Source organism: Anopheles funestus, chromosome X, assembly GCF_943734845.2.
Source record: "Anopheles funestus chromosome X, idAnoFuneDA-416_04, whole genome shotgun sequence".
NCBI lineage: Eukaryota > Metazoa > Arthropoda > Insecta > Diptera > Culicidae > Anopheles > Anopheles funestus.
Window position 1 is genome coordinate 15,827,688 of NC_064597.1, and position 23,860 is coordinate 15,851,547.

The 23,860-nt window shown below is 44.7% G+C and overlaps 2 protein-coding genes across 3 annotated transcripts; one reads left to right on the plus strand and one right to left on the minus strand.

Annotated features, from left to right (window-relative positions):
- Positions 1 to 798: 798 nt before the first annotated feature.
- LOC125764933 (nuclear factor 1) lies at positions 799 to 18,474 on the plus strand. 2 transcript variants are annotated; one of them, XM_049429673.1, is made up of 7 exons: positions 799 to 1,712; positions 2,172 to 2,947; positions 7,232 to 7,286; positions 10,379 to 10,537; positions 13,358 to 13,549; positions 13,663 to 13,840; positions 17,094 to 17,222. In XM_049429673.1, exons 2-7 carry the CDS (start codon positions 2,553 to 2,555, stop codon positions 17,201 to 17,203), a joined length of 1,089 nt encoding a protein of 362 aa, XP_049285630.1. In that variant the 5' UTR covers positions 799 to 1,712; positions 2,172 to 2,552; the 3' UTR covers positions 17,204 to 17,222. The 2 variants fall into 2 exon arrangements, with proteins under 2 accessions (XP_049285630.1, XP_049285638.1); XM_049429681.1 differs by lacking the exon at positions 17,094 to 17,222 and adding an exon at positions 17,307 to 18,474 and having other exon boundaries at positions 801 to 2,947.
- Positions 18,467 to 22,064, minus strand: LOC125764901 (forkhead box protein fkh-2). Its single transcript, XM_049429591.1, has one exon. It carries the CDS (start codon positions 21,555 to 21,557, stop codon positions 20,184 to 20,186), a length of 1,374 nt encoding a protein of 457 aa, XP_049285548.1. The 5' UTR covers positions 21,558 to 22,064; the 3' UTR covers positions 18,467 to 20,183.
- Positions 22,065 to 23,860: the final 1,796 nt, after the last annotated feature.

Consider the following 23,860-nt stretch of genomic DNA (forward strand, 5'->3'; position numbering starts at 1 on the left):
AACGTGTGGTAGTGATTAGTTTTCCACAGCGTGCGGTACACCGCAAAGTGTCCTGCAGGTAAGTGTAACGATCTGTTTGAAAACGTTATTGTAGTACACGGTCGTTAGCACTATGGTCGGTTGTTACTATTTTTGCAGGTGTACTACTAACGCTCCGTCTACTAATAGCGCAACCGTGCTGAGAGTGGCGAATAAAGATGGCGCCCTACATTTCAAAAATGTTGTTTATTTTTGCAAGATAAATTTCATTTTTGACATTTTTGCATTGCAGTATCTTTCTTTTAGTGTACTTTAATGATGCACACTAATAAGGTGTTGACCAATTCAGTTGACGTATGTGTCAATTTAGAAGTACAATTTAAATGCTCCATTACACAAAAAAACTCTACCATTAACAACATTTGTTAAATGTAATTGTAGTAAGTGAATCACTCCGTTTTATTCGCATGTACTAATTAGTACATATTGATCCTAGAATCCCTACGATAAGTCACTTTCCAACATTTCTAAAAGTTGAAAATCTTCCATTCTACAATGTTACAAAAGATTTGCAAAATGCATTGACCACCGTTTTGCATGCCCTGCGACCACCATGCGGGCCGCCATCCTGACTGGTAGCCGCCTTTTTCAACGTTTTCGGCAAAAGTGTGTGGCGGCCGCAATCTGTGGTGTTTGATTTATTAGTCTAGACCACACTGCACTGCACTACTTCTCGCGAAAAACGGGCGAATCTCTCGGGCCGGTCTCGCGCGAAAGGGATTTTGTGTTCTGTTGTTGTTTTTTGTTGTTTGTTTCTTGTTGGATTTTCCGTTTCTCAGTTATATTAATATCTTTCCCCGTTGCTTCATTCCGATTCCCGTTACCCTTCCGTACACCTACACACATATATGCACATTCCCGTACAAACATACCACCCCCTTTATTACGCGCAGTTGCATCGTATCTTTGCAATGCTCTCTCTCTCTCTGTCTTTCTCTCTCAATTTTGCTCTCACTCCGTCTCTCTCATTTATTTTCTCTCGCTCTCTATCTCTCTTTCTTTTTCTTATTCCTCACAAAACAAACACACTACTACCCCATAGTGAGCTCTACCTCCCCATTTTAACATCGCCAGCATCTTCCTTTCATCCATCCTAACCACATCAAACGCCGTGAAGGAAAAGAAAAAAAATCCTACTGCCAAACCCTTTTGCAGCTTCGTCGTTGGTTCCCCACCGTACCAACGGGCCAGTGCACAAAAAACCGCTGTTGTGCAGGGCAGGGTACACACTCAGAACGAAAAACGTTACGCACCGCACCCCAGTAGGTTGCAGTTGAGCCGCGGCTGCACGAACAGGACCCAACGTGAGAGGACGCGCGCGCTCGTGTGTGTGTGTGTGTGGATAGACCGAAACGAACGTCCGCGACGACGAGCGCGAGCCACCGCCGAACTTACGGACGGGTTTGTGGCTTGCAGGGCAAACACCGAATGCAGTTGCATGCGTCGCTTCCGGAGGACGGAGGCGCGATCCCAAGAGCAGCCGCTAGCAGCAGCAGCAGCATCCACTACGTCCGGGTTGGACCACGCGTCAAGTCGACCAAGTTTTGCCAAGTTTTCCGGATAGTGCCCTAAACCGTGCCGGGGGAATTAACCCGTTTTTGTTGTTATTGTTATTGTTGCTAAACGGTGGTGTTGAGGACAACTAGAGCGACTGGTGGTGATAAAGCGGTCCGGTAAAGCGTATAGCAAGAACGCCTACTACCTTTCGTCAAAGGTTGCTCAGCAGTGTTCGCAAAAAAAAACGCACATCCCCCGAGGACGTTTCATAGTTGAATTTCGCGTAGTAAACGCGCGCGCGACAACGCGCAGGTGGTGGTGAACCAGTGCGACGGGAAAAGCTGACCTCGGTCCGTAGCTCACCGCCCTACCCTTCCTTCCCTCCTTCCCCCGGCTTCCCCACTTTCCCCAAACTCTCTTACACAAACCCCCCTCCCCGCCTCCTCCTCCTCCATCCACCCTTGTTCTTTCACACACCCACACAGACACGCGGAGCAACTCGTCCTTTTGTGGCCAATAAGAACGGCGGGGGGTTTTCCCCTGTGTACGTGTGTGTGCGTGTGTGGAGGCTGGTTTTGTGACCGCAGGGAACTGATCACTTTGGAGGGGTGTTTTTTTTTTGTTTGCCGGCATAGATGTAGCAAATATCTCCGCATCATCTCCGGGGTTGATCCCGTCCCTGATTTGCCATCCCGGTTTTTGTGACCGTAGTGTGTCCGTTACCAAGTTCCTGTCAGTTACATCCGGGCCTTCCACCTCCCACCCCTATACACCCTTTCTGCAAGCAATTCTTCTGCACACAATCAACGCCAGCGGAATGACAAGTATGCCGGAATAGTACCGTACCGTTGAAAAAGTGTTCTCCGTGTTCGACTGCAACCCGTTTCCAAAGTTCTCGGTGACCTCGTCGGGTGAACGGGTGCCACCCGTACGGGACAGATCGCAGACAACGCGTCGTAACGCTGTGCGATCCTGTCTGTCAGTTTGTCGTCGCGTGCAGTGCATCTGTATTGTCTATGTGTCCTTGCATCCTACCAATAACAACGTGGAAAAATACACCGCCATCCTGCCAGACTCAGCGAACGTGGGCAGCAGTGAACACAACAAAACGTACAGTACGGTACCCATACCCGTCCATGTCCTTGTTGCGGGACCTCCAGCGGACACGGTGCATCTTCGCCAGGCGTACAAACCAACCGACGTACGGATACCGTCACGTGCCTCCCACCATACAGCAACCGTGCGCGTACGCGTCTCGTCTACTGTCGGTTATACCGTACGTCACCAGCACGGCGTCTGACCTGGCGCTAGTACATCGGGGTCAGTTTTCCGCTGCCGGGCTGCTGGATGCAGCCGGACTGCCGCCCGGTTACGAACCCGACCCCATCACCGCTAGTCCCGCTATGCACAGGTAAATCATTTACTGGTAGACATAATAATCCGGATCCGCTCTTTTGGGGTGCATACTTGGAGTGGAAGCCTGGAAGTGAATCTCAGGCAAGTGATACGGTTGGTGTGGTGCAAAGTGGTTGGAGGTTTTTTTTGTTGTTGTGTGTGTGGAACCTATATCTAGGCTTACAAGGACGATATGAGGGAAACCCCATGATTTGTTCGTAACAACTTCCGAATATCCGCAAATGTCCAGCAAAAGAATTCTTCAGAATTCTGAGATGTCTTTTGTCCGATTCTCGTGTTTGCCGTGTGTGGTTCCGTGGTATGCGGGGGTGCATGTTTTTGTGATCCCCACCACATCCCTACCCTCTCCCCTTTTTCCTTCCAACTTCTTCCACCCCCCCTGTGCTCAACGTCCCTTCCACTGCAAAAAGGGAATCTCTGTGACTCTTGACGTGTGACAGTTTGGAAAAGCTGAGCTGATTTGGAAGCGAAAGAAGTAGGAGAAGAAGAAAACAAAGTCGTTTCTAGTTACAGTTCAATAATGTTTGTTTTTGGTGGGTATTTCTGTGTTGTCCGTCCTTGCGGCGATGACTTGGTGCGCAAGCGTGCGCTCCCATTAGGTACCACGTGTGTGTGTGTGCGTATATGTCCGGTGCTGTGTGCATGTGTTACGATGAGTTGTTATTCGGTGGTGGGAGGGGAGGGGGATGCTTCGTGTGTGCAATACACGCGTGCCACGATGCACGGTTTGCTGCAGATGCATTTCTGTCGGCTTCTTCTCTCGTTCTCTCTTTATGATTTGCGTGCAATTATTTTGCACTATGCTGGTTACGAAACCCACCCGTCAGTGGGGCCGGTCAGGTGCTGTATGTGTTATTCCCATTATTTCCTTTTTCACCCTTCCCTCTCCCCCTCCCACCCTCTCGTCATACATTCTTTTCCCCAAAAACTCACAAAAACCCACACCGTTTAGTTATGACTTTTATCAAATTTTGAACATTTTGTTTACCGCTGTGAGTGTGTGTGTGTGTTTTTTCACAAATAAAAACAAAATAAAAGTTCAAAAATCAACTGCTCAATCTGGCGGCTATGGGCTTTGTAGTTTGCACAAAACTGTTTTTTTGGTCGGCGATTTTTTTTTCGCGTATATTTACACACATGCTTTCGTGTAGGTGTGTTTTTGTCTGCGGATGAGATTGTTCTTTGGCTTACATCTCGCTCGCTCCATTGGCTCCCAGCGTTGTGCATTCCGCTGCACACCAACAACACTGTGCCTCTCTCTCTTCCTCTCTCTCTCTCTCTCTTCCTCTCTCTCTCTCTCTCTTCCTCTCTCTCTCTCTCTCTCTCTCTCTCTCTCTCTCCTTCTCACTTTTGTCATTCTCGCCATCTCGCTTCACTGATTTTTCACGCACTTTTCCCCTGCAGTGGGTGCTGTTTTTGCATCTCATCTCGCACATCCATAGACTCAACTGGGTGGTGCGCGAAACCGGTAGACGAAAAGCCAAGTATGAGGATGCTGTTAAGGAAAAGACGAAAAACAGCTAACACATCTTTCGGCATGCTAAGTGAACGACACACATACACATACAAATAGCACGGTTTTGGTAAGACGTACAGGGGGGGGAGGGGGAAACACTGAGTGAGGATGCATGTGAATGGTGGAAAACTGCAGCAACATTTTTCCTTGACATCACTACATCATCGCGTCACCCTCTAAGGTTGCGTTTGTGATTGCGAAAGAGAGCGAGATAAACATGTAACATGGGGGGGTGAGGGGGGGGGGGGGGATGGATGGAAGGGTGGGAGCTAAAGGGGTTCGCGAAAAATCTATCGTTCGACTGACCGGCGCGCGCCTTTGCCCTTTTTAACACAAACTGGCCGATACTCCCGTGACGGGGCACTGCAATGTCCCGGTCTGAATTCCGGGTGTCATCTGGTGTTTGCGCGCAATGCTGCGATCGCAAACATGTTCCTCCTTTCCCTCTCCCTAAACACTCCTTTCCCTCTCCCTCGCATCCCCCTCTCTACTAAACACCTTCGTTCAATCAAGGAACGGCCTGGGAGGTGACTATTTTCGTCCAAACGCAGCTTTCAATGCTGCCGTTTTTTTGACTTGTATTTGTTGTTGTTTGTTTTCTTTTGCTGCTCGTGAAAGATGCAGCAAAAACGGTGCCCAACATGCACCACGGTTGATGCGTCAATTCGATACGCGGATCAGCTGATTGTTAGCGGGCCTGATTCAACTCCCGGCAATCCCCAATCGGTAGCACCCCAAAGGGAGATCCTCATTCGAGCGCGGCATGGAGCGGAAAGGGAAGCTGGAAAGGGGACGGCAAGGGTTTTTTTTTGCAATCGAAGAGAACCGCTTTTTTGCGCCTTCTTTCTTATCCGCTATACCTTTCCTACTATTTTTACGGTGAAAAACCCGAAAATAGACACTCAACAGTGTGTGGCGGCGAAAAAGGTGTTTCTCTTAAGTAGAGGGCGTGAGGGGAAGAGGGAACGGGAAGGGGAGGAGGGGGGGTGCTTGGAAGGGGTACGGGAGTGTGTTGTATGTAAGTGGTTCGATACGGGGTAGATTGCACCATGCATCAACACTCATAACTGCACCCTCACACAACGCCATAGTTGATTTATAGTAGTGATCCTAAAATCGTTCAACACCAGTACCCTCGGTGATGTACTGAGCTAACTAGGGATTTGGCTATTTTTGCCACTATTACTATCAAACTGACCACGATCGAATATGATTAGACAAAGTTCTTGTAGCTCCAAAATATACATTCTTTCTGCTGTGACTTTGTTGGGTGACATCCATGGAAAGTGGACAAGTAATGCCGGTTCCGTGGCGGTTTTGTTTTTGGCGCGACTTCCGGTTGGCCGGATCAACGTGTACGCTTCCATTCAGGCGCCACCACTTGGCAAAGTGCTCCAACACGGCGGCTTTGGCCACGGTGACCGGTTGGCAACATTCCTACAGGTCGTCTATTTCTCGGTCGCAACCACACAAAACCCCCCCTGCGATGGTTGTATGCGGGAGGGCGAGAAGAGGTGAAAGAGATCGCGCGTAAGAGAAGAGGAGTGGGAAGAGCGGGAAGGGAAGAGGGAGAGGAGTAAGTAGAGGGAAGGAAGCAGAAGACGATGGAAACGCACCGTGTGTGTGTGTGTGGTGTGCGGCTAATGTCATTGTCTGGTGCACGTACGGCCTCGAAGCCGATGCCAAAGGTCGCCAGACTTTGGTAAAACGGTACGCGGCACGAGACGGTTTTTTTTGGCGGGCTTTCAGCGACCCCGTAAGCGACCCCATAGAAAGACGATTCTTTCCCATGAATGGAAGCGAAATGCTGAAGAGAAGGAAAATCATGTGCGGTTGGTTGGGGTGGGGAGGAGAAGAAAGAATGAAAGCGGAATTGATTCATCCCCTAAAAGCGGTTTGTGGTTTGGCGGTTTGGGCTTTCGTTTGGGCGAGCGCATCTCACGTACAGATGGCGCTAGCGTTGGTGAAGAGATGATTTTGATTGCTTGATGTTTCGACCGTTAGAAATGTTGGTGCTTGCCGTGGAGATGCGAAACAAAAAGAAGATCAAGAACTGAAAAAAAGGACAGAATGAGCAAAACAAAAAAGGTTTCCTCCATTTTGTTTGTTTACAATGTTTAAATAAAACATTTTTGTATTGAAACGTAGAAGTAAACATTGTGCTTCAGTCCTACAATACAACTCGTACAGGCTGTACGCCATTTAATTCTTAATTCTGAATCATCACTTTGCAAGTATTTGTGCTCCAGAGTACGAGCTAATATATGTAGCATATATAATAAGACTAACAAAACAATACGAGGCAGTCATGACTGAGAAGACGTGTAGCGACGCCATAAGAAGCCTAAGGATAATTAATTCCTTAAGCTCTTGGGGTCTCTTGAGGATTGTGAGCCCGGTAGCAATGAAAGGGTTTGGTGAATTTATTCCACACAATGATATTGTTATTATATCTCAGTTAAAAATATTCTTGTAATATTTTTATTCGTATATTAGAGTTGGTAATACAATATTATTATTTAAAAATCGTTTTGTTGCATAAATAATGGTTGTGAATAGCAGTTTGTATAATTTTGGTTAAGTTTCCTAGGAGTCAATGTAAAAAGGTTTGTTAAAAAATCAAATTTGAGATTTGCATAACAAAACGCCCAAAAGTATGCAATCTGTTAAATAAAACAAACTTCTTAAAAATAAATGCTTAGAAAGTTGAAAATAAAATCATTTCTAAATAATATCGTTACTCTTTTACCGTTTTGCTTCCAGATCCGCTACGATGGACTCGAAGGCAACGATCAACAAGGGAAATTTTCTCTCACAGGTAAATGTTCCAAAAACGGTAGTGCGTCTATGAATGTGTGCGTCTACACCATTTTAAACGCCTCACAACCGGCCAAATAGTAATAACTAACAAGCCTTAAAATGGAAGCAAACTACTAAGAATTTGAAAAAATAAAAATTAAATCATCCCATCTTTACAAAATCGATTACACAATTACCTCGGTTTTTCCTGTCACTCACGCCGAAACCGGTACATTCGACGTCTTTCTTTCAGCAGCGGCAGCGGGATCAAAATTTTTGCGCGAAACAATAAACACGGTCTAATTCGGTAGTATCTCTCGGCATTGGCTCATTGGCGTACAAATTCGAATGACATATTGCCTGCTACCCTGTGCCGAATGCCGGTACGGAAAGGTGTGCAGTGAGCTGGTGACAGCGCAGGCTCTTAACTTCCATTTGCCGTTTGGCGTTTTGCTGCATGCTGCCTGTTGTTGCTTCCTCCCGCACGCGTTAACCTGCCTTTTGTGTTTTTTTTCTTCTGTTGCTTGGATTCTTCTTTTGTTTGTAATTGCTGGCAAGAGCAAGATTTGGAGAAGCTTCGAAAGGACCTTCTAACCAACCGAATAATGTGTGAACAATTGGTTGCGAACATGCAGGGATTGTTAGGGGCAGCTGTATCGATTTGAAGGTGATTTGCAACACAAACGAGATTAATGTAACAATTGGTAAGAAGTGTAAAGCGTTTGTTTCGTGTCAAGAGTTTTGCGAGTAGGTGCCATAGGAACAAAAATATGATTACATTTTGTCTTCAAATATGCTCGAGAAAAGCATCTTGGATTACACCACCAAATAATGAATATTACAATTCAAAATAATTAGCTTCCGACAGGTCTGAAGGAGAAGATAATCGTACCGGAAAGGTTTTTTTTGACCAATTGTAAGCAAAGTGATGTAATGCTTTGGTCTTATTTAAAAACAATAATGTTATTATAGCAAAATCATCGCAAATTTCACTGCCCTTTGAATAATGACATATTTCTTTGGTTTATTAGACTATTGTTTTGTTTTTGTTTTTATTTTCCCTCTTAATCAATGAAGGAGACCTTAAGCAGGAAAACAATTTGGAATATTCTCTTTCTCTCTCGCTCTCGCTCTTTCTTTTTCTCCGTCTCGCTCTTCTTGGCTTAACGACCTTAGAGTTGTCGGATAGTTAGTCCTTGCTACTGGAGGACGTTCTGGATGAGAGTTGATACGCTGGCCGCCCCGGATTACTTTCTATTTAACGTTATTTAGTTAGATTTAGACCGGAGCGGACCGGGAATGGTGTATGTGATAAATGACACCGGTTCCACACGACAGGACTGGGTATCCAATCCCATTCGGACCGTAGCAAGGACTGACAATGCGGCTACGTGCTAAAAATAAGTATAGTAAGCCAGAAATTTTCGGTATGAGCCAGGTCAGGTCATTAGGCCAAGAAGACAGAGAGAGTTAGATTTTTCCTTCCTAATATCCTGAAATTCTTATGCATTTGACTAGCGTTTGGTGTATATGATTCAGATTCTTGAATCTGAATGAATGAAGCTCTATTATGACTCTGTATCTCTATTATGAAGATTCACGAATTCTAACAGAAGTAGAGTAGCTCGCCGGTAGCGTTCTTACACGACAGAATCGGGTATCAAATCCCGCACGCAGGGCTGACTATCCTGTTACAGGATAATAATGTCAAGGAAAGCGAGGAATGCCCTCGTCAGGAAAAAAACCTCTTTAGGTTGTAGTGTCACAAAAGAATACAACAAAATTAATCTCAATCGCTCTTGACAATCGAATGCCTGCAGTACTTGGAATATGTTTTTATCCGTTCTTCTTGGTTTCCCACTTTCGGCCTTGCATTATTTTATTTACCTAAAGCTGGATAGTCGAGAGCACAGCTCGGGATTAAGATTTGTTACTAATCTTTTGAAATCTGTCGACGAGAATCATAATTCTTTACAAAATCATGAATCTTTGAGAATGAATGATTTTATGAGGATTCATGAATCTGTGAAGATTCATTCAATATACGAAGATTCAGTAATCTTTTAGGAGTCAAATCCTGATATGATCTTCACTTAGTTAAAAAAAAGGCGAAAAGTGGAATACATGTTTAGAAATATATGATTAAAATCAATTGCATTGGGTATTGCATACTTGCAAATCTAATTTATGATTTAGATTGATAGCAATGCAAAAAAATATACACAACGAGAGAATTGTTTTAGTCAGGTTTTGTTTGTAAGTAAAATTTAGCTTCATACTAGTGTTTCAACAGATTTTAAATTTTTAAAGATATTAAATATTCAATAGTTTATTCAAGGTTTAAAATTAAAAAAAAAATCCAATCCTTGATTGAAAATTTTAAAAATTGTTTTTTTCCTAAGAACGACCAGGCAGTATCAAGACTTATTCCATTACGTAGCAGGATAGTCAGTCCTTGTCGGATGGGTTTTCTATCCCGATCCTGTCCTGTGGAGCGGTGCCATTTATCACATACATCACCAGGTCGCTCCAAACCGGTTGATAGAAGTGAAAAAGAAGAAAAATGTTTTATCTGAACTTCATTTTATATGCTTCTTTGTTAAAAAAAGAAACACCACACAACATCATTACACACTAATTCGTGCAGTTTAGGTAGCAAATTGACTTCGCTAGTTTCAAACCCATCCTTCTTCCCCGCCCATAAACGTTCCGAGATTCGGGCACGCATTAATCGCTTCCAGACCGCAATTGTGCACGCGCTCCAACGCTAACCAAATTGTTATGCTGCAATTGCTGCAATTAGGTGTACTCGTGCAAGCAAACCCGCATCATCCCCATTCAAAACATCCACCCCCTCCCCCCCTCCTTTTTATGTGTGTAGAAGTTGGAGTTGAGCTTTTCGTTGGTGTTGTTTCGTTTTCCTGTTGGTAGTTATTTGGTTGCTGTTTTTTTTTGTTTTTCGTGTGGATGTTTGGTAGGCATTGCTCTGCTCGGTGTAATTGAACAATTCATTTCATCACCTCAATCTACTCTCGTTGTTTTTCTTCTATCGCATTCAATTTCCCTTATTCCCGGTTCACCTTTCCACCCCGGGGCGCAACCCACCCCCAGCAGGAAGATTTTCATCCCTTCATCGAAGCGCTACTGCCGTACGTCAAGTCCTTCAGCTACACCTGGTTCAACCTGCAGGCGGCAAAGCGTCGCTACCTCAAGAAGCACGAGAAAAAGATGACCCACAACGAGGAGAACAAGTGCAAACGAGACTTTCAGGTAAATGCTGTAGTGGGATAATGGATAGGAGCTGTTGGGTTTTCTTTTCGTTTTTTGTTTTGTTTTGAACCTTGATCATATCCAGAGACAATACGTACGTATTGGTTACGAAACGGGTCCTTCGAGCTCGAGCTTCGAGTAGTTGGAGAGTTGCCCTTGCTACCTCCATATGGTCGATGGATGGGGTTTCTCTTCTGCTCCGTTGGGACTCAGTGCTCACTGCCTCCTACCAGTGTTTTTCCGCCTTCTAATCGGAAGCCTACCAAGCCCTCAGGGTGTAGGGTGGTGTCGAAAGTGTTTCATGTTACCGACGCCTCGGAGGCAAGTTTCGGGCCAACTTTTAGATGATAGATACAGCCGTACCATAATAGATAGTATTAACGATGTTGATGATGTGGATGATAGACACTTTATTTGTCAAAAGTCGAGTGGCCTAACTTCGTTACCTCAGTCACCGTTGCCACTCCACAAACTCGAAGCTGAAATTGTTGAGCAACGAAACCGAGGGCTCTATCAATAAAGATATATCCATTTGCGCCGTATACTCAGCTTGTTGTCCGAATTGGTAGGTTCTTCCAGCATCGACAGTGCCCGGTACTCAAGGGGGTTTTGTTTGCTATACACGATTCGGAACGTATCAATGATAGCGCCAATTATTCAATTTATCTTCCTTTTTTTGCCCCCTTCGGAGGCGTCGTTGTAGCCTGAAGGAAAGTTTGCAGCAGCCGGTTTGAAGGATTTCAGCAAAAAGATGAAGGGGAAATGTTGTGGCGTAACCGGAGCGCGAACCCCTTTTGGGAACTGATGGGCTCAGGTTACCGCGTCAATCGTGTTGCCAACTCGCGATACCGCTACGGGCGATTTGCTATTTTGCAGACAGAAGTTAAACACTGACAGGCTTTAAGCGGGTAGCCTACCAACCCGATAACAACTCACGTGCAACGAAGACGATTGCTCGCTCATCCCTTTTAGCCGATGCGGGGTTTTTGGCTGTTCTTTCTCTTCCCCTGTGCATTGTACGTACTGGTGCGATATTTTTTCACCTCCCACTTGGGGTTTTGCTTTAATTGTATTACCGTTTTAGCTTTCGACACGAGAACACAAGACAAACGCTGTAAAATCATCAACGCTGTCGGCAGCGTGGTTTTGGGAAAGGTTCCTTGCCTGCTGCCCGGTGATGTCCCTTTGATGTTGTGATGCGGAGCTGATGCGTTCGCCTAATTGCTTTATTAGCGACGCGGTGCAGCACTAAGTAAATAACATTTCTTGTGTGTGTGTGTTTAAAACGCGCTGGAAAAGCATTTATTTTCCAATTACCGCTGGATGAAAGGCAATTTGCATGCTTTTAGGCGTGCGAGGTTATTGTGTGCTGGTTCGGATCCGGATAGCTCCGGTGTCGAAGCTACTGCGCCGATGCCAAAAAGCACAGACAGCACCAGAAAAGGAAGGATGTATTCTCGCGAGAGAGAGAGAGAGGGGAAGAGGAAAGAAGACTTGACAGATTCTTGCTTTATTTTCTTCTTCTTGTTTTGCTATCGCCAGCAGTATCCATCATATTGTCACCTTTTGGGTGCGTTGGATGCTGTAGCATCCGATCGATAGCTGCACGCACACGCTCGGTTTTGCCTGCGGGCAGTACAATTATCAATGTACCATCCGAATGCTAAACGCGCTAAAACGGTACACCAATCCCCGGGGATTGGAACGGTGCAATGAAAGGAAAGCCACAATAACCGCTAATCATCGAATAATGTTGTGCGTACTGCCTAGATGTAGGCGCATAATCCCTTCAATCAATAACACGCTGTTGTGCGCGGGGGAAAGGTTTTTCTTTTCCCCCCGGAGGCTGGATTAGGTCTTGCTAATCGGCTTCAAAACCAGTCCAGGAGATTTTCGGCAGTTGCGGGCGTGTGTGTATGGCCGCGTGTAACACGAAGCCAATGCAATGCGTTGCAGTTTGGAATGTACTAAAAAGGGAAATAGGCTGCACCGGAATTGATGATGAAATTTGAGCAGGAAGTATCGCACACTAGTGCTATTGCTGGTGCATCCCACCGAGTACCACTGATACTCGTCCAGTTTTACATACAATTTTCTTTCATTGCTTTGCAGTAATCTTTTTTACCATCAATGAGAGTTGTTTTTAGTAAAAAGAAAGTAGCTCCCAACATAATTTTCATCGTTTCGAAAGAAAATTCATGATTAAAAATAAGCAAATATAATACAAGTGCATGAAAGCATGCAAGCGTTCATAAGGTAAAATATTAAGCAAAAATTTGCTTATGTGACTTTTGTTTGATTCTAATAAAAAAGAAACTTAGACAGGGGTTTTAAGATTAAAAATCGAAATAACCCACCTGTCCCATCTTACTTTACAGTGTCTGAAAGTATGCTTTTAAATTTCGTATGAGCATTTTATAGTATACAGCAGAAGAACTTTGACTATTCCGCGAAAACCCAGACCTTTTGAGGTTTTAGAGCCGCAAGAAAAGAAATATTAACCGGCGGCAATTTATTTTACTTAATGGTGTCTTGTAACAAACATGTGACACGCAGAGCTAAGGGTTCGATTATCCATGAGAATCAATTAACCGGTGGTTAAAATCAGCGTGCTACTCGCATGTATGAACGATCCTGTATAATTTAATAAGCGGTTGCAACAATCCTAGTAAGAGAATTTTTTCAAACGGATCACATAAATTTAGGCGTCGAACATGTTTTCGTCCAATTTTTACTGTTACCTTTACCGTGTTAATTTTTTTCACTTGTTAGAAAAACTCATTACCTAAACCACATCTCCCATTTCATGCCCCGTTCCAGAACGAAAATCCGGAAACGAAACAAAAATGGGCCGCCCGGCTGTTGGGCAAGCTGCGCAAGGACATCACTCATGACAGCCGGGAAAACTTTGTGCACTGCATTTCGAAGAAGAAAACCTCCATGTGCATCCTGTCGAACCCGGACCAAAAGGGCAAGATGCGACGGATAGATTGCCTACGTCAGGCAGATAAGGTATGGATTGGTCTTGTTGTTTTTTTTGCTTGCTTTCTGTCGGTATACGTCACCCTCCACCCATACGCGTGGGTTCGTTTTCTCTTTTCCGCTCTGGGTTTTTTTTGCGACAGGTTTGGCGGCTCGATCTAGTGATGGTCATCCTGTTTAAAGCGATACCGCTCGAAAGCACCGACGGCGAACGGTTGGAAAAAGCGTGCTTCTGTACCAGCCCGAGCCTCTGCATCAATCCGTACCACATTCAAGTATTAATCAAGGAGCTCGATCTCTACCTGGCCAACTTTATCAAATGTAAGTATTGTCGCGGTAAATCATAGAAAAAAAACAGGACCCAAAACAACACAAAACAATCGTACTCCCACACCAAACCAGCGCTGCTTAAGGTTTGTGTGTGCGAAGGAACACCTACTACACATCATTTTGTCTTAGTTTTTTTGCGGCCCTTTTTGGCCGCACTTCGCTTTCGTTTCATCCACGGGGATCCACGGCTAATGGGCTGCCCCATCGTCTGTGATGTTTGCCGCTTGTGTGTGCGTTCGATGCCGAAACCGGGCGGGTCCCGGACGTTTTTTTTTTGGTTATATATTCACTCCACACCGTCGGATAAGGAGACCTTAAAAGCTAACAAAAACAACAACTAATGCTCAGCCACATGAACCTCTCCTCCACCTTCGCTCCCTGCTCAAGAGGTCTTGCTCATGTAGTAGCCGGCCGTTGCAATTCTTTTAAGATATCGACACTATGTTTAGATGATTTGACAAAAACATTTCCTCAATTTAGCGCAGGGAGCCCTTTTCCGGGAGATCGACACACACACACATATATACGGCCACAGGCATGCTCCCTTTCCCGTGCCACGATCGGTTCCAATAGGAACCGTTTTATCATGCGCCGGCCGGGCAAAGGCGTTTTATTACAAAGGCCTGATCGCCGCCAGAACCGCCAATCGGTCGATAGCCATCGGAAGAGAGGCTGTGTGTATGTGTATGCGTGTAGAGCCAAGATCGTGTACACGCACGCGCGCTCCATCACTTCTTTTCGTTTTCTCACATATTTTTTTTGGGTTGTGGTTTCCACCGTCTTTGATCGTGTTTTTGCGGCTTTTAAAAATCAATTAACTATCGCTCCTGTCGCTCCTTTCCACACCGGATTGTGTTGCTATGAGTGTGTGTGTATGTATGGGGATATGTTATGCTCACATTGCCCTGTTGTTTTATGTTTTGCGGCCCTCTATCATTCCACACTGCTTCGCTTCGCAATGCTTATGCTACAAACTGATGTCTTAATATTTATTTTCCTTCTCCACTTTGTTGGTATTTCGGACTGTTGGCTTCGTGTACTGCATTGGCGTGTGTGTGTGCGTGTGTGTACGAGGGGACAAGATGAAAGGTGGTAGGTGCGCACGAGTGCCGGCATCTGGACAGTCGGGATGTTAAGTGATTTAAGGTTAATAAAAAAACAAAGAGCGAAAAATACCGACAGCTAATAATCATCTCATGAGACGGGGATGGTAATAGAGAGGGTGAGGGGGTACGTAACGGGTAGAGAAGGGGGTAAGAATCGGCATCACTTTCACTGCGTGAGCGATCAAGACAAATAGAGTCGTGTTTCGGATCGGTTTCAGAAAACTTTTTTTTTCTTTCCACCACCACCCACATCGTCTTACCCATTAGTGCATAATCCATTTTAAGGGTTTGATCGTGATAGGAGGGGTGGGAAGGAAAATGACTTCACGAAGTGAAGAGAGGCTTAACGCAAAAAAAATAAACAAACCAACAACACACACATACAAAACCTAACCATCTTCATTTCGATTGAGATTTTGTTTTTTACTCTCTCTCCCTCTCCCCCCTATCCCTACTCTTTGTTACCCCTTTCTTCCATCACGAGAATTTGAAACAATAGTGTGGATGACGAAGGAGGGTGAACGGATGGGTGGAAAAGGGAATGTATCATCTTTTGTTGAAAAACGGCGGAAACGGTCCGAATCCGATTTGCTGTGCCGCGGTTCATATCAAACATTATGAACGCGCGGAAAATATGCTCCCCTCTAATCAAGGAACAATCCCCACCGCCCCGACACACACTCACCGGGAACAGTAGGAAAATGTCGGAAAGGGCCGACAATACAATAAATATAAAAAAAGCTCAAAATTGGCAACCGGTAGAAGTTTTGGGTAGTGCAAAATTGTGTGAGGAAGGTGCATTCAAGGTGCACAAAATCTATAGTATATTTTATTTATTGTTTGTGAAATGCTGTTGCTTGTAAGCTTAGCAAATTTGTCTGGATTTTTAATATTTTGCATTACTTATAAAATGCTTTAAAATAATATTTATTCAACCACTATTCACTAGACTTACTTGTGGCTACAACAGTTATACAGATAATATTCGCGCCTAAATGTAGATAATCCGAATCTCCGTTGCTTCCACTTTGTACCGCCTAATGTAAAACAAAGCTTATTTATTTTTTGTTGTTTATTTAATGTTAAGAAGAAAAATGTTTAAGAAAAATTAAAAATATTACATTGATGATTAATTTGCCATTATGGTATGTAATGGAGCAAAGTCTTCTCATTTGTGATTTAAAAAAAATAAAAATACTATTATATGCATGCTGTAGAAATTTGGTGAGATTATGAGAAATATTTAATGTTTTTTGCGATTTTAAAACTAATTCTCCAACTGAAGAATAAAAGTATGCAATATGTTGGTTTTGATTCAATATCGAAAAGCATGTTGCTTTGATTTTGTCGTATTGAGGAATTTTATTGTAATGTTTTAACGCTTAGTAGTTTTAAATAGGTTTTAATTTTAACGATACTAAAAATAAAAAGATAACACACAAAATCGAGCTAATTGGTTTGTTTTGCTAGTTGCCTAAAAGTATGCAATGTTGGGTACAAAACTCATCTAAAAACACTTAAATTTCATTGCTTTTGGCTTATTTTAGTATCAAATATTTGCGAAAAACCATATCACCAGCAGAGGTTTTAGGGGAAAGCCATCTTAATCGTAATTATCTGCCCGCTAAACAACACAATGCACCAACCCTTCTTCTCTCTGCCGGCGGAGAAACAATGTGCCAATGTTCTAATTGATTGGACCGCAGGTATGTCTGTGGTATAGCCGTTTGTACGATGTTCAAATACGAATTGTTTTGCCATTAAAACAGTCCACTGACAGAAGGAAACAAACATGGGACAGAAAGAATGGGTAAAGCTGCACCGTCATCGCTGTATGTTGTGGTTCGAAAGGTTTTCTGCTGTTTTCCTTTTCTGTGCTACGCGTCGCTGCAACATTGCAACAGCCATTAGCCGTGGTGCGCGTTTGGTTTTGCAAATTTTTACCGACTCATCCTCGGTGTCTTTCTTGTCTGCGAGTGTAACAAAAAAAAAACACAACCACTTCAAACACGTCCGGCACCAAACAATGACGTGTGTTTGTTGTTGCGGCACTAAGTGCTTCTACACATTTAGGACCACGCCCGCAGGTCCAAGGATACGTTACGTTGACGTTTTTTGTTGTTGTTTTGTTTCTTTAGTTTCGACTCTACTCACTTCTCACCTTTTATCACACAAAACGCGCACACAAAACCAAGGGAAGAGACTACACTTCACCGACACCTTACCATTCCACGCACGCCACTACTAGGAAGGATTCTATTTATCTAAAAGCAGACTTTTCTTTCCAATTTCTATTTCTTTTCCCATTGTTGGTGATCCCGTACCCTGATCGTGATGGTTGCACCGTGCAGGCTTCAGGTAAGCAACAAGCGTCCGGGCAAAAGTAATCCGCTTCGCTAATTCCTCAGTGTACGGAGCTGAGCGGATTATTTAGACGAGGTTTTACTCTAGGCGGTGGACAATGCGAAGCGAAAGATTGGGCGCGTGCATGATATGATTTTAGTTTAATTACACTCGCAGTGAAGTATATGACTTCCTTTACGGAATACAGAAAACACAACAGTAAACGGAAATCATTAGCAAACGTATTTCCAGTTTTATAAAATGAATTTATTCTATTACTTTAAGAGAAAACTTTTCCTTAAAAGTGCAGTTCCTGATGAGGAAATAAAAATAACTTTTTAATCAATTTTATCCATAAATCAAAACCAATGACAGTACTTTGACAGCTGTCAAAATGTTAAGACGTACTAAAGTCAATACTAACGTCAACTGTTTATATATATCTCACTCTCTCTCTCTCTTTTTCTGTCTCTCGCTCTCTCTTAATCTTTCTATATTTCGTAGTGATGAGGAAAATCAGAGTGAAAAATCACACAACAGCTCGCGCAAATTTTCCAAAACCACCTCCAGCAACAAGGTGTTTAGCTACGACTTTATCGCACCGACTGGTGTTTTCACCTCGTCGGAACTGTGGAGCATTACGCAGGGTAGGTTATATTTGCTCGCTCGTTCAAATTTACCTTACTTCGCACTACTACTGATCTCGAACGCTGTGATACTGTTGACTGATCTGTGTACACTAAATGAGCATAGCGAAAAAGTACAAATCTTTCCAATTTTTAAAAGTTTTTGCATACGTTTAAGATTTTGGGGTGTACAAAATGAGGGTTCTCTTTGCAGCGCTTTTCTTTACCTTTCACAGCTTAAGCACAAGTTTCCGGAAGGCTCGAGTGGATTTGGATCGCTTTCAACGTTCCGTCACGCAAACATCACTTGTAACATTCTAATGTATGTTTTTTGTCCTTTTTTCACTATTTCCCGCTTATTCGTTGGTGGAGTTTTTGGTGACACTCACGCACACATGTACACATTCCATCTGGTGAAGGCTTTATTGGAGCAACATAGACGACGAAACACAACCCGACGGGTAGAAGAATTTTAATCGGTGGAATTAGTTCTTTATAAATGGATTGCACTTCACATGGAAAAGTGAATAAAATATTATGAAACTCAGTATTACGCTGTTTAGTACTTTATGTTTTGTTTGAAAGAACTCATGAAGAGGATCATTCCGAAATTGTTGAAACCCCCCGTAGAAAGAAAATAATCTTTCGGATATGTTTGCTCCATTTTTCACACACAATTTCGCTCACATTCACATAGTCACACACTCTTCTACACGCACACAAACACGCCTATACGCACAAACAAAAATGAAAGAAATAAAACACTAAACACATATCCGTTTGTTTTTTTTTTGGAGAAGGAATAAAGGTTAATAATATTTTGTTTCTGATTCATCAAACGTTAGCCGACCAGGCCGGCGGCCAAGTAACAAATGGTGTGAAGCATTATACATAGAATTATTGGGTGGCGATTTCCCCGAGCTTGCAAAAGACGTAACAGTCCCTAAAAAATAAAAAAAAAACCCTTTTGGTGGAGAGCTTTGGATGGGCGAACAAGTTAAGGATGGTTGAGGTTAGACATCGACACACAGTTTCTGCACGTTACACACGGAACATCGGCGGCTAAACAGTAGTAAATGCTCGAAAGGGATTGCATTTTTACCTGAACTGCCGCCCCTCCCTCCCCCACACTTTTCCCAATTTTCTCCTCCACGCGCGTCTAATTTTATCATCCTTATTAAACAATTGTATGTGTAGTGCGAGCCGGTCATGCACACGCACGCACAAAAGGAAACCTTTCACGTTAGAAAAATCCCCCACGGGAACGGAAAAACCACGAAGAAGGATGCACGAAAAAAATGAACTGGGAAAATTAATCAACCCCCCACAGGAGCCGGCAAAGGGTGGAACGCCTCCTAATCCTTCTTTTGATATCGAAATTAATTTCTACACGGACGAGATGGCCACACCTTAGCGGCCCGTCACCATTGGCAACCGCTATCATTTGAAGAACATCCTAAAGAGGGGCGGCGAGCAGAAGAAGGTAAGGAAAAAAGGAAGGCAGAAGGAGAAAAAAAAATCGGAAAAGCGGCTTACCGGGACACGGTGGTAGTAGCTGCTATATTTGCCGGCGAATAGAGACGGCTTTTCATTATAATTGTTTGATATACTTTATAATCCCGTGGCGTTTAGAAAACAGGGAACAGAGCGAAAGACACATTACCTCCGGGAATAGAACTCGGTGGGGTTAGGGAACAGGGACAGACAGGAAGGAAATGCAGGAAGGAAGGATGATCCTATTACATGTTTCCCATCCGGATCGTTTCACATCAATGGCTAACAGTCACATTCAATAAACGCGATTTGAAGGTGCGCGTTATAGTTTAATATACATTTATAATATTTATGGAGTTTTTTCTTCTTCTTCGTCTTACTTCTGGCTTTAGCGATCTCTCTCTCTTTTTATCTCGCTCTCATATTTTGCTTCATTTAAAAAATGGATTGTAGGACGTGAACAGTGGATATGGGGATACAGTCGAAAGTATGTGAAGCGTATGGAATGTTTCCTATTCGTGGGTATGTCCGGTAGGGTGGGTGTTTGAATGGGGAAGATAATCCTGGTCACGGCACCAGCCACAATGCAAATGATAGTAGAACTATTGAAGGAAATGGGGTTTTCTGAGGATCATTGTAAGTGAAACACATACTTGAGATCAAGGACTTTTCTCTCTCTCTCTCTCTCTATCTCTGTATCTACCTATCTCTCTCCCTCTCTCTTTCGTTCGCTCTTGCGCTCTTACGTTCCTTTCAGGATCCGATTCACTGTTGGGGTGTTTTACCGCCGGACGGTTGCATTGGAATCGGGCTAGTCTTTGGTCCGGACAGTACCAGTGCCTGTGCCGTGTACGGTGGTAACGGTGACGGGCTCTGGCTGGAGCTGGCGGGCGAACAGAGGCGGGGCCGCCGCAGCTCGTACGGTTCCCGCTCGTCCGCACCGTCATCTGGTCGGAGCAGTGACTCGACGTCGAACTGGCGCTTGCGGGAGAAGCTCTCCATCGTGTTGCGCATGATGATGGCCGCAGCCGTTGTTTGATGATGGTGGTGGTGGTGATGGTGATGGTGTTGATGTTGATGATGGTGCTGATGGAGATGTTGCTGCTGCTGCTGTTGATGATGATGGTGCAGGAGGGCGGCGGCTTGATGCTGGTGGTGCAGATGATGATCGACTGTATCACCGAGCCCAACCAGCGCCAGTTTGCTAGCGGACGGTGGTGGTAACGGTACACCTCCTACCGCACCTCCACCTCCACCACCGGCACCGCCGACAGCGGCGGCTGCTGCTGCGGCCGTACTGGAGCTGGCGGCGGCCGCGGCGGCCGCAGCGGCTGCCGCTGCTGCTGCTGCAGCAGCTGCCGCCGAGGTGGCCGTCGCGGATGCGCTAGAACCCGGTCCAAGATAGAGCGCTGGGTTGGCCAGTACCGGATGGGGCGGCAGTACCGAGCCCGCCGACGGTTGCTGTGTCGGTGGTCCCTGCTGTGATGGTGGCTGCGGCGGTGAGTTGATCGCGGGAAAGAACTGACGCGGGCTGCTATTGTCGTAAATGTCATCGTCGGATGTGAGACCCATGTGGCGGCGCACCTTACGCTGGGCCTTTCGCCGCCGGAAATCCCCTTTGAGAAAGTCTTCCACGTTCGCCGGATGTACTGCCCAGTAGTGCCCTTTGCCGTGGGCGCTTCGGCCCGCCTTGATGAAGCAGTCGTTCAGCGAAAGGTTGTGGCGGATCGAGTTTCGCCAGCCCGGACCACGGCTCCGGAAGTACGAATAGTTGTCCAGGATGTGCTGATAGATGTCGGACAGGACGAGCTTCTTCTCCGGCGAGCTGAGGATCGCTATCGCTATCAGTCCGATGTAGCTGTACTGCGGCTTCGGTGCTTGGGAGGAAAGTTTGCTAGCATCTGCGAGAAGTGCACTGCCCGCCGCGGCTGCTGCAGCTGCCGCTGCCGCCGCCGTAGCCGCATCGACCGGATTCGGTGGCAGCGAAGGTTTGAAGAATCGGGACAGCGTTCGGGTGTCTGCGACAAAGTTACCATAGTTAAAGAACTGGTTGGAGCGAAATCGCTCCACCATCGCGTAGTTGTACAGCTGCAAACTGTACTGGTCGAATTGTACTAGATCCGCACACACGTTCAACATGTTGCCGTCCGTTACGTATTGGGATCGGTCCAGAAAAAGGATGTAGTTTTATTGTTTCTGTTTGCTTTGCCTGCTTGTTTTTGTTGTTGTTGTTTTTTAGGAAATTCACAGCACAACTATAACACCACCCTGTCCCTTCATACGTTCTGCTTGATTGCTTGATTGTCGTCTGTTTGATAACCCGTACTGGAGCACCACACACTGTACAGTGCTGTTTGCACCAACTAAACCGAAACACTCTAGTTACACACACTCTCGATAGCTGCACTGCACTGCACTGGAAGCTGCGGAAAATCTCGATCTCGAAAAGCGAACGCGTCACACTCCGCACCGTACGCAGGATACGCGCGATCTAACACAACCCTGGGACAGCGGCCGCAGTGGCCCTGTTGGTCTGCTCGGGCATTTTCATGTCCAGCGATAGAGAGCGCGAGAGGTGGGGAGAGGTGAAAGGTGCCGAGGCGGTGAAAACAAACATTGAGCAGCAGAAGAAGCAACAACAATAACAGCAAAACAACACACACAAACATGAGAAAAACAACAAACCAATGAACGCTGCCAAACAGCTTCCAGACTTGCACAAACAGTGCTAGCTCTCTTGCTCATTCGCACTATCATTCTCTCGCTTGCGCTCCATTTTCCTTCCAGTACGTACAGTACGCAAACGAAACTAAATGTTACTCTCCCTCTCGGTCTCTCTCTCTCTCTCCTTCTCTTTCTTTCTCGCTTTCGGTAGCGCTCGTGAGCCCTCCGTTCTAACCCTTGCTAGGTGCGAGGGGTAGGTGTGTGAGAGAGAGAGAAAGTGTGACGGCGCACCGTTTGTGTAGGAAAATATTTGCGCAAACAAAACGCACCTCCAACGTACGCGGCCAATCGCGAACAGTGGCAGCAGGCAGCAACAAAAGGGATGGTTGGGCCACGCCCTTCGTACATTCGCACATTACGCCACGCCACGGTGAACGCGGTGGTGTAATGTATGTTTTTGTTTGGCGTGTACATAAACACAACCAACTTTTTTTTTTAACGGGAGGGGAGGATGGGGGGATTTATTGTTTGCGAACTAGGGATGGCAGAAGGATGAGAAACAAGGGAGGGAAGGAAGGAGGAAGGGGACCCATTTGACGAAACATGACGGGTAAAACATAGCAAATTATTTTAAAACATTCATCATTTTGTCTTCCCCTCTTCGTCTCACCTACCCAGCTTCATCACCCTACCGACCAGCGGTTGATGGTGCCTCAGAGTCTGGCACTTTCGTACGGTAACGGACAACCGGGCGCACCCGGGCTGGTAAAACCCCGGGCTCCATACAAAGTTTCAACGTTGCCTTTTTGTGCCGCGTCTCATTCCATCATAACTGTCACACAGCTGTCATTGTCTACCGTGCTCTATTCGCTTGCTTCCTAATATACACATCCAAATCGTGCCAAAGGGACCAGGACGAATGGAGCAGGAGGGATGGTAATGCAAGGGAATAGTTGACAAATTTAAACAGCCCCAAGGGTTCCTTTCGTTTGCCTGTACGTTAATTTGTTAATTATTTGCACGAACAATTGCTTGCTTGCTTTGCAGGGAGTACAAGCTGAGCTTTCTATGCTGTGATGGAATTTTGTCGAGTGCTTTGTGATATGATTGGTTGGGTCGATATGAGACAGTTGAGTAGTACATTGAAAATTATAAAGAAACAAAATTAAATACACTTGTCATTTATTCGTTTGCGCCTAAATGTATGCAATGTGTAATATAAAGTATTCTTTCTAGGTTTGCATCTAGGTCTGAGTATAGTTTGTATCTAGATCTGTTAGTGAGTGACAAATAAAGTTTCTTTAGATTGGTTCACGAAAATATTGATTACAACTCGGATCGGAATGATGTTCGAAAGCCTAAAACCTGATATTTTATTACATCTTCCGTTTTCGCTAGATTTTTTTTTCAATTGCTGGTACTTCAATATGTCGTACAGCGGAATGTACTTAAATGAACGATACAATGTACATGCAGGTTATGTTGAGGTTATACGTCTGCAGATATACAATGCATTTTATAAAGTGTACCGATTATTCAACTTCGTCCTTCTCAAAAGGATCATAAAGTTTGCAAGATTGCATGCTGTTAGGCGGTATGGTTTGTCAATATTGTCAATATTGTATAATATTGAAAGTATGATAGTAGTAAGATAGTAAGATAGTATTTAAAAGTAAACCATTAGTTAAATTATATTGCCTTCATATTTGAATGTTCCATTAAATTTATACTCCCATAAACAATTATTAAAACCATCTTTTTCTTCTTGGCTTTTAACG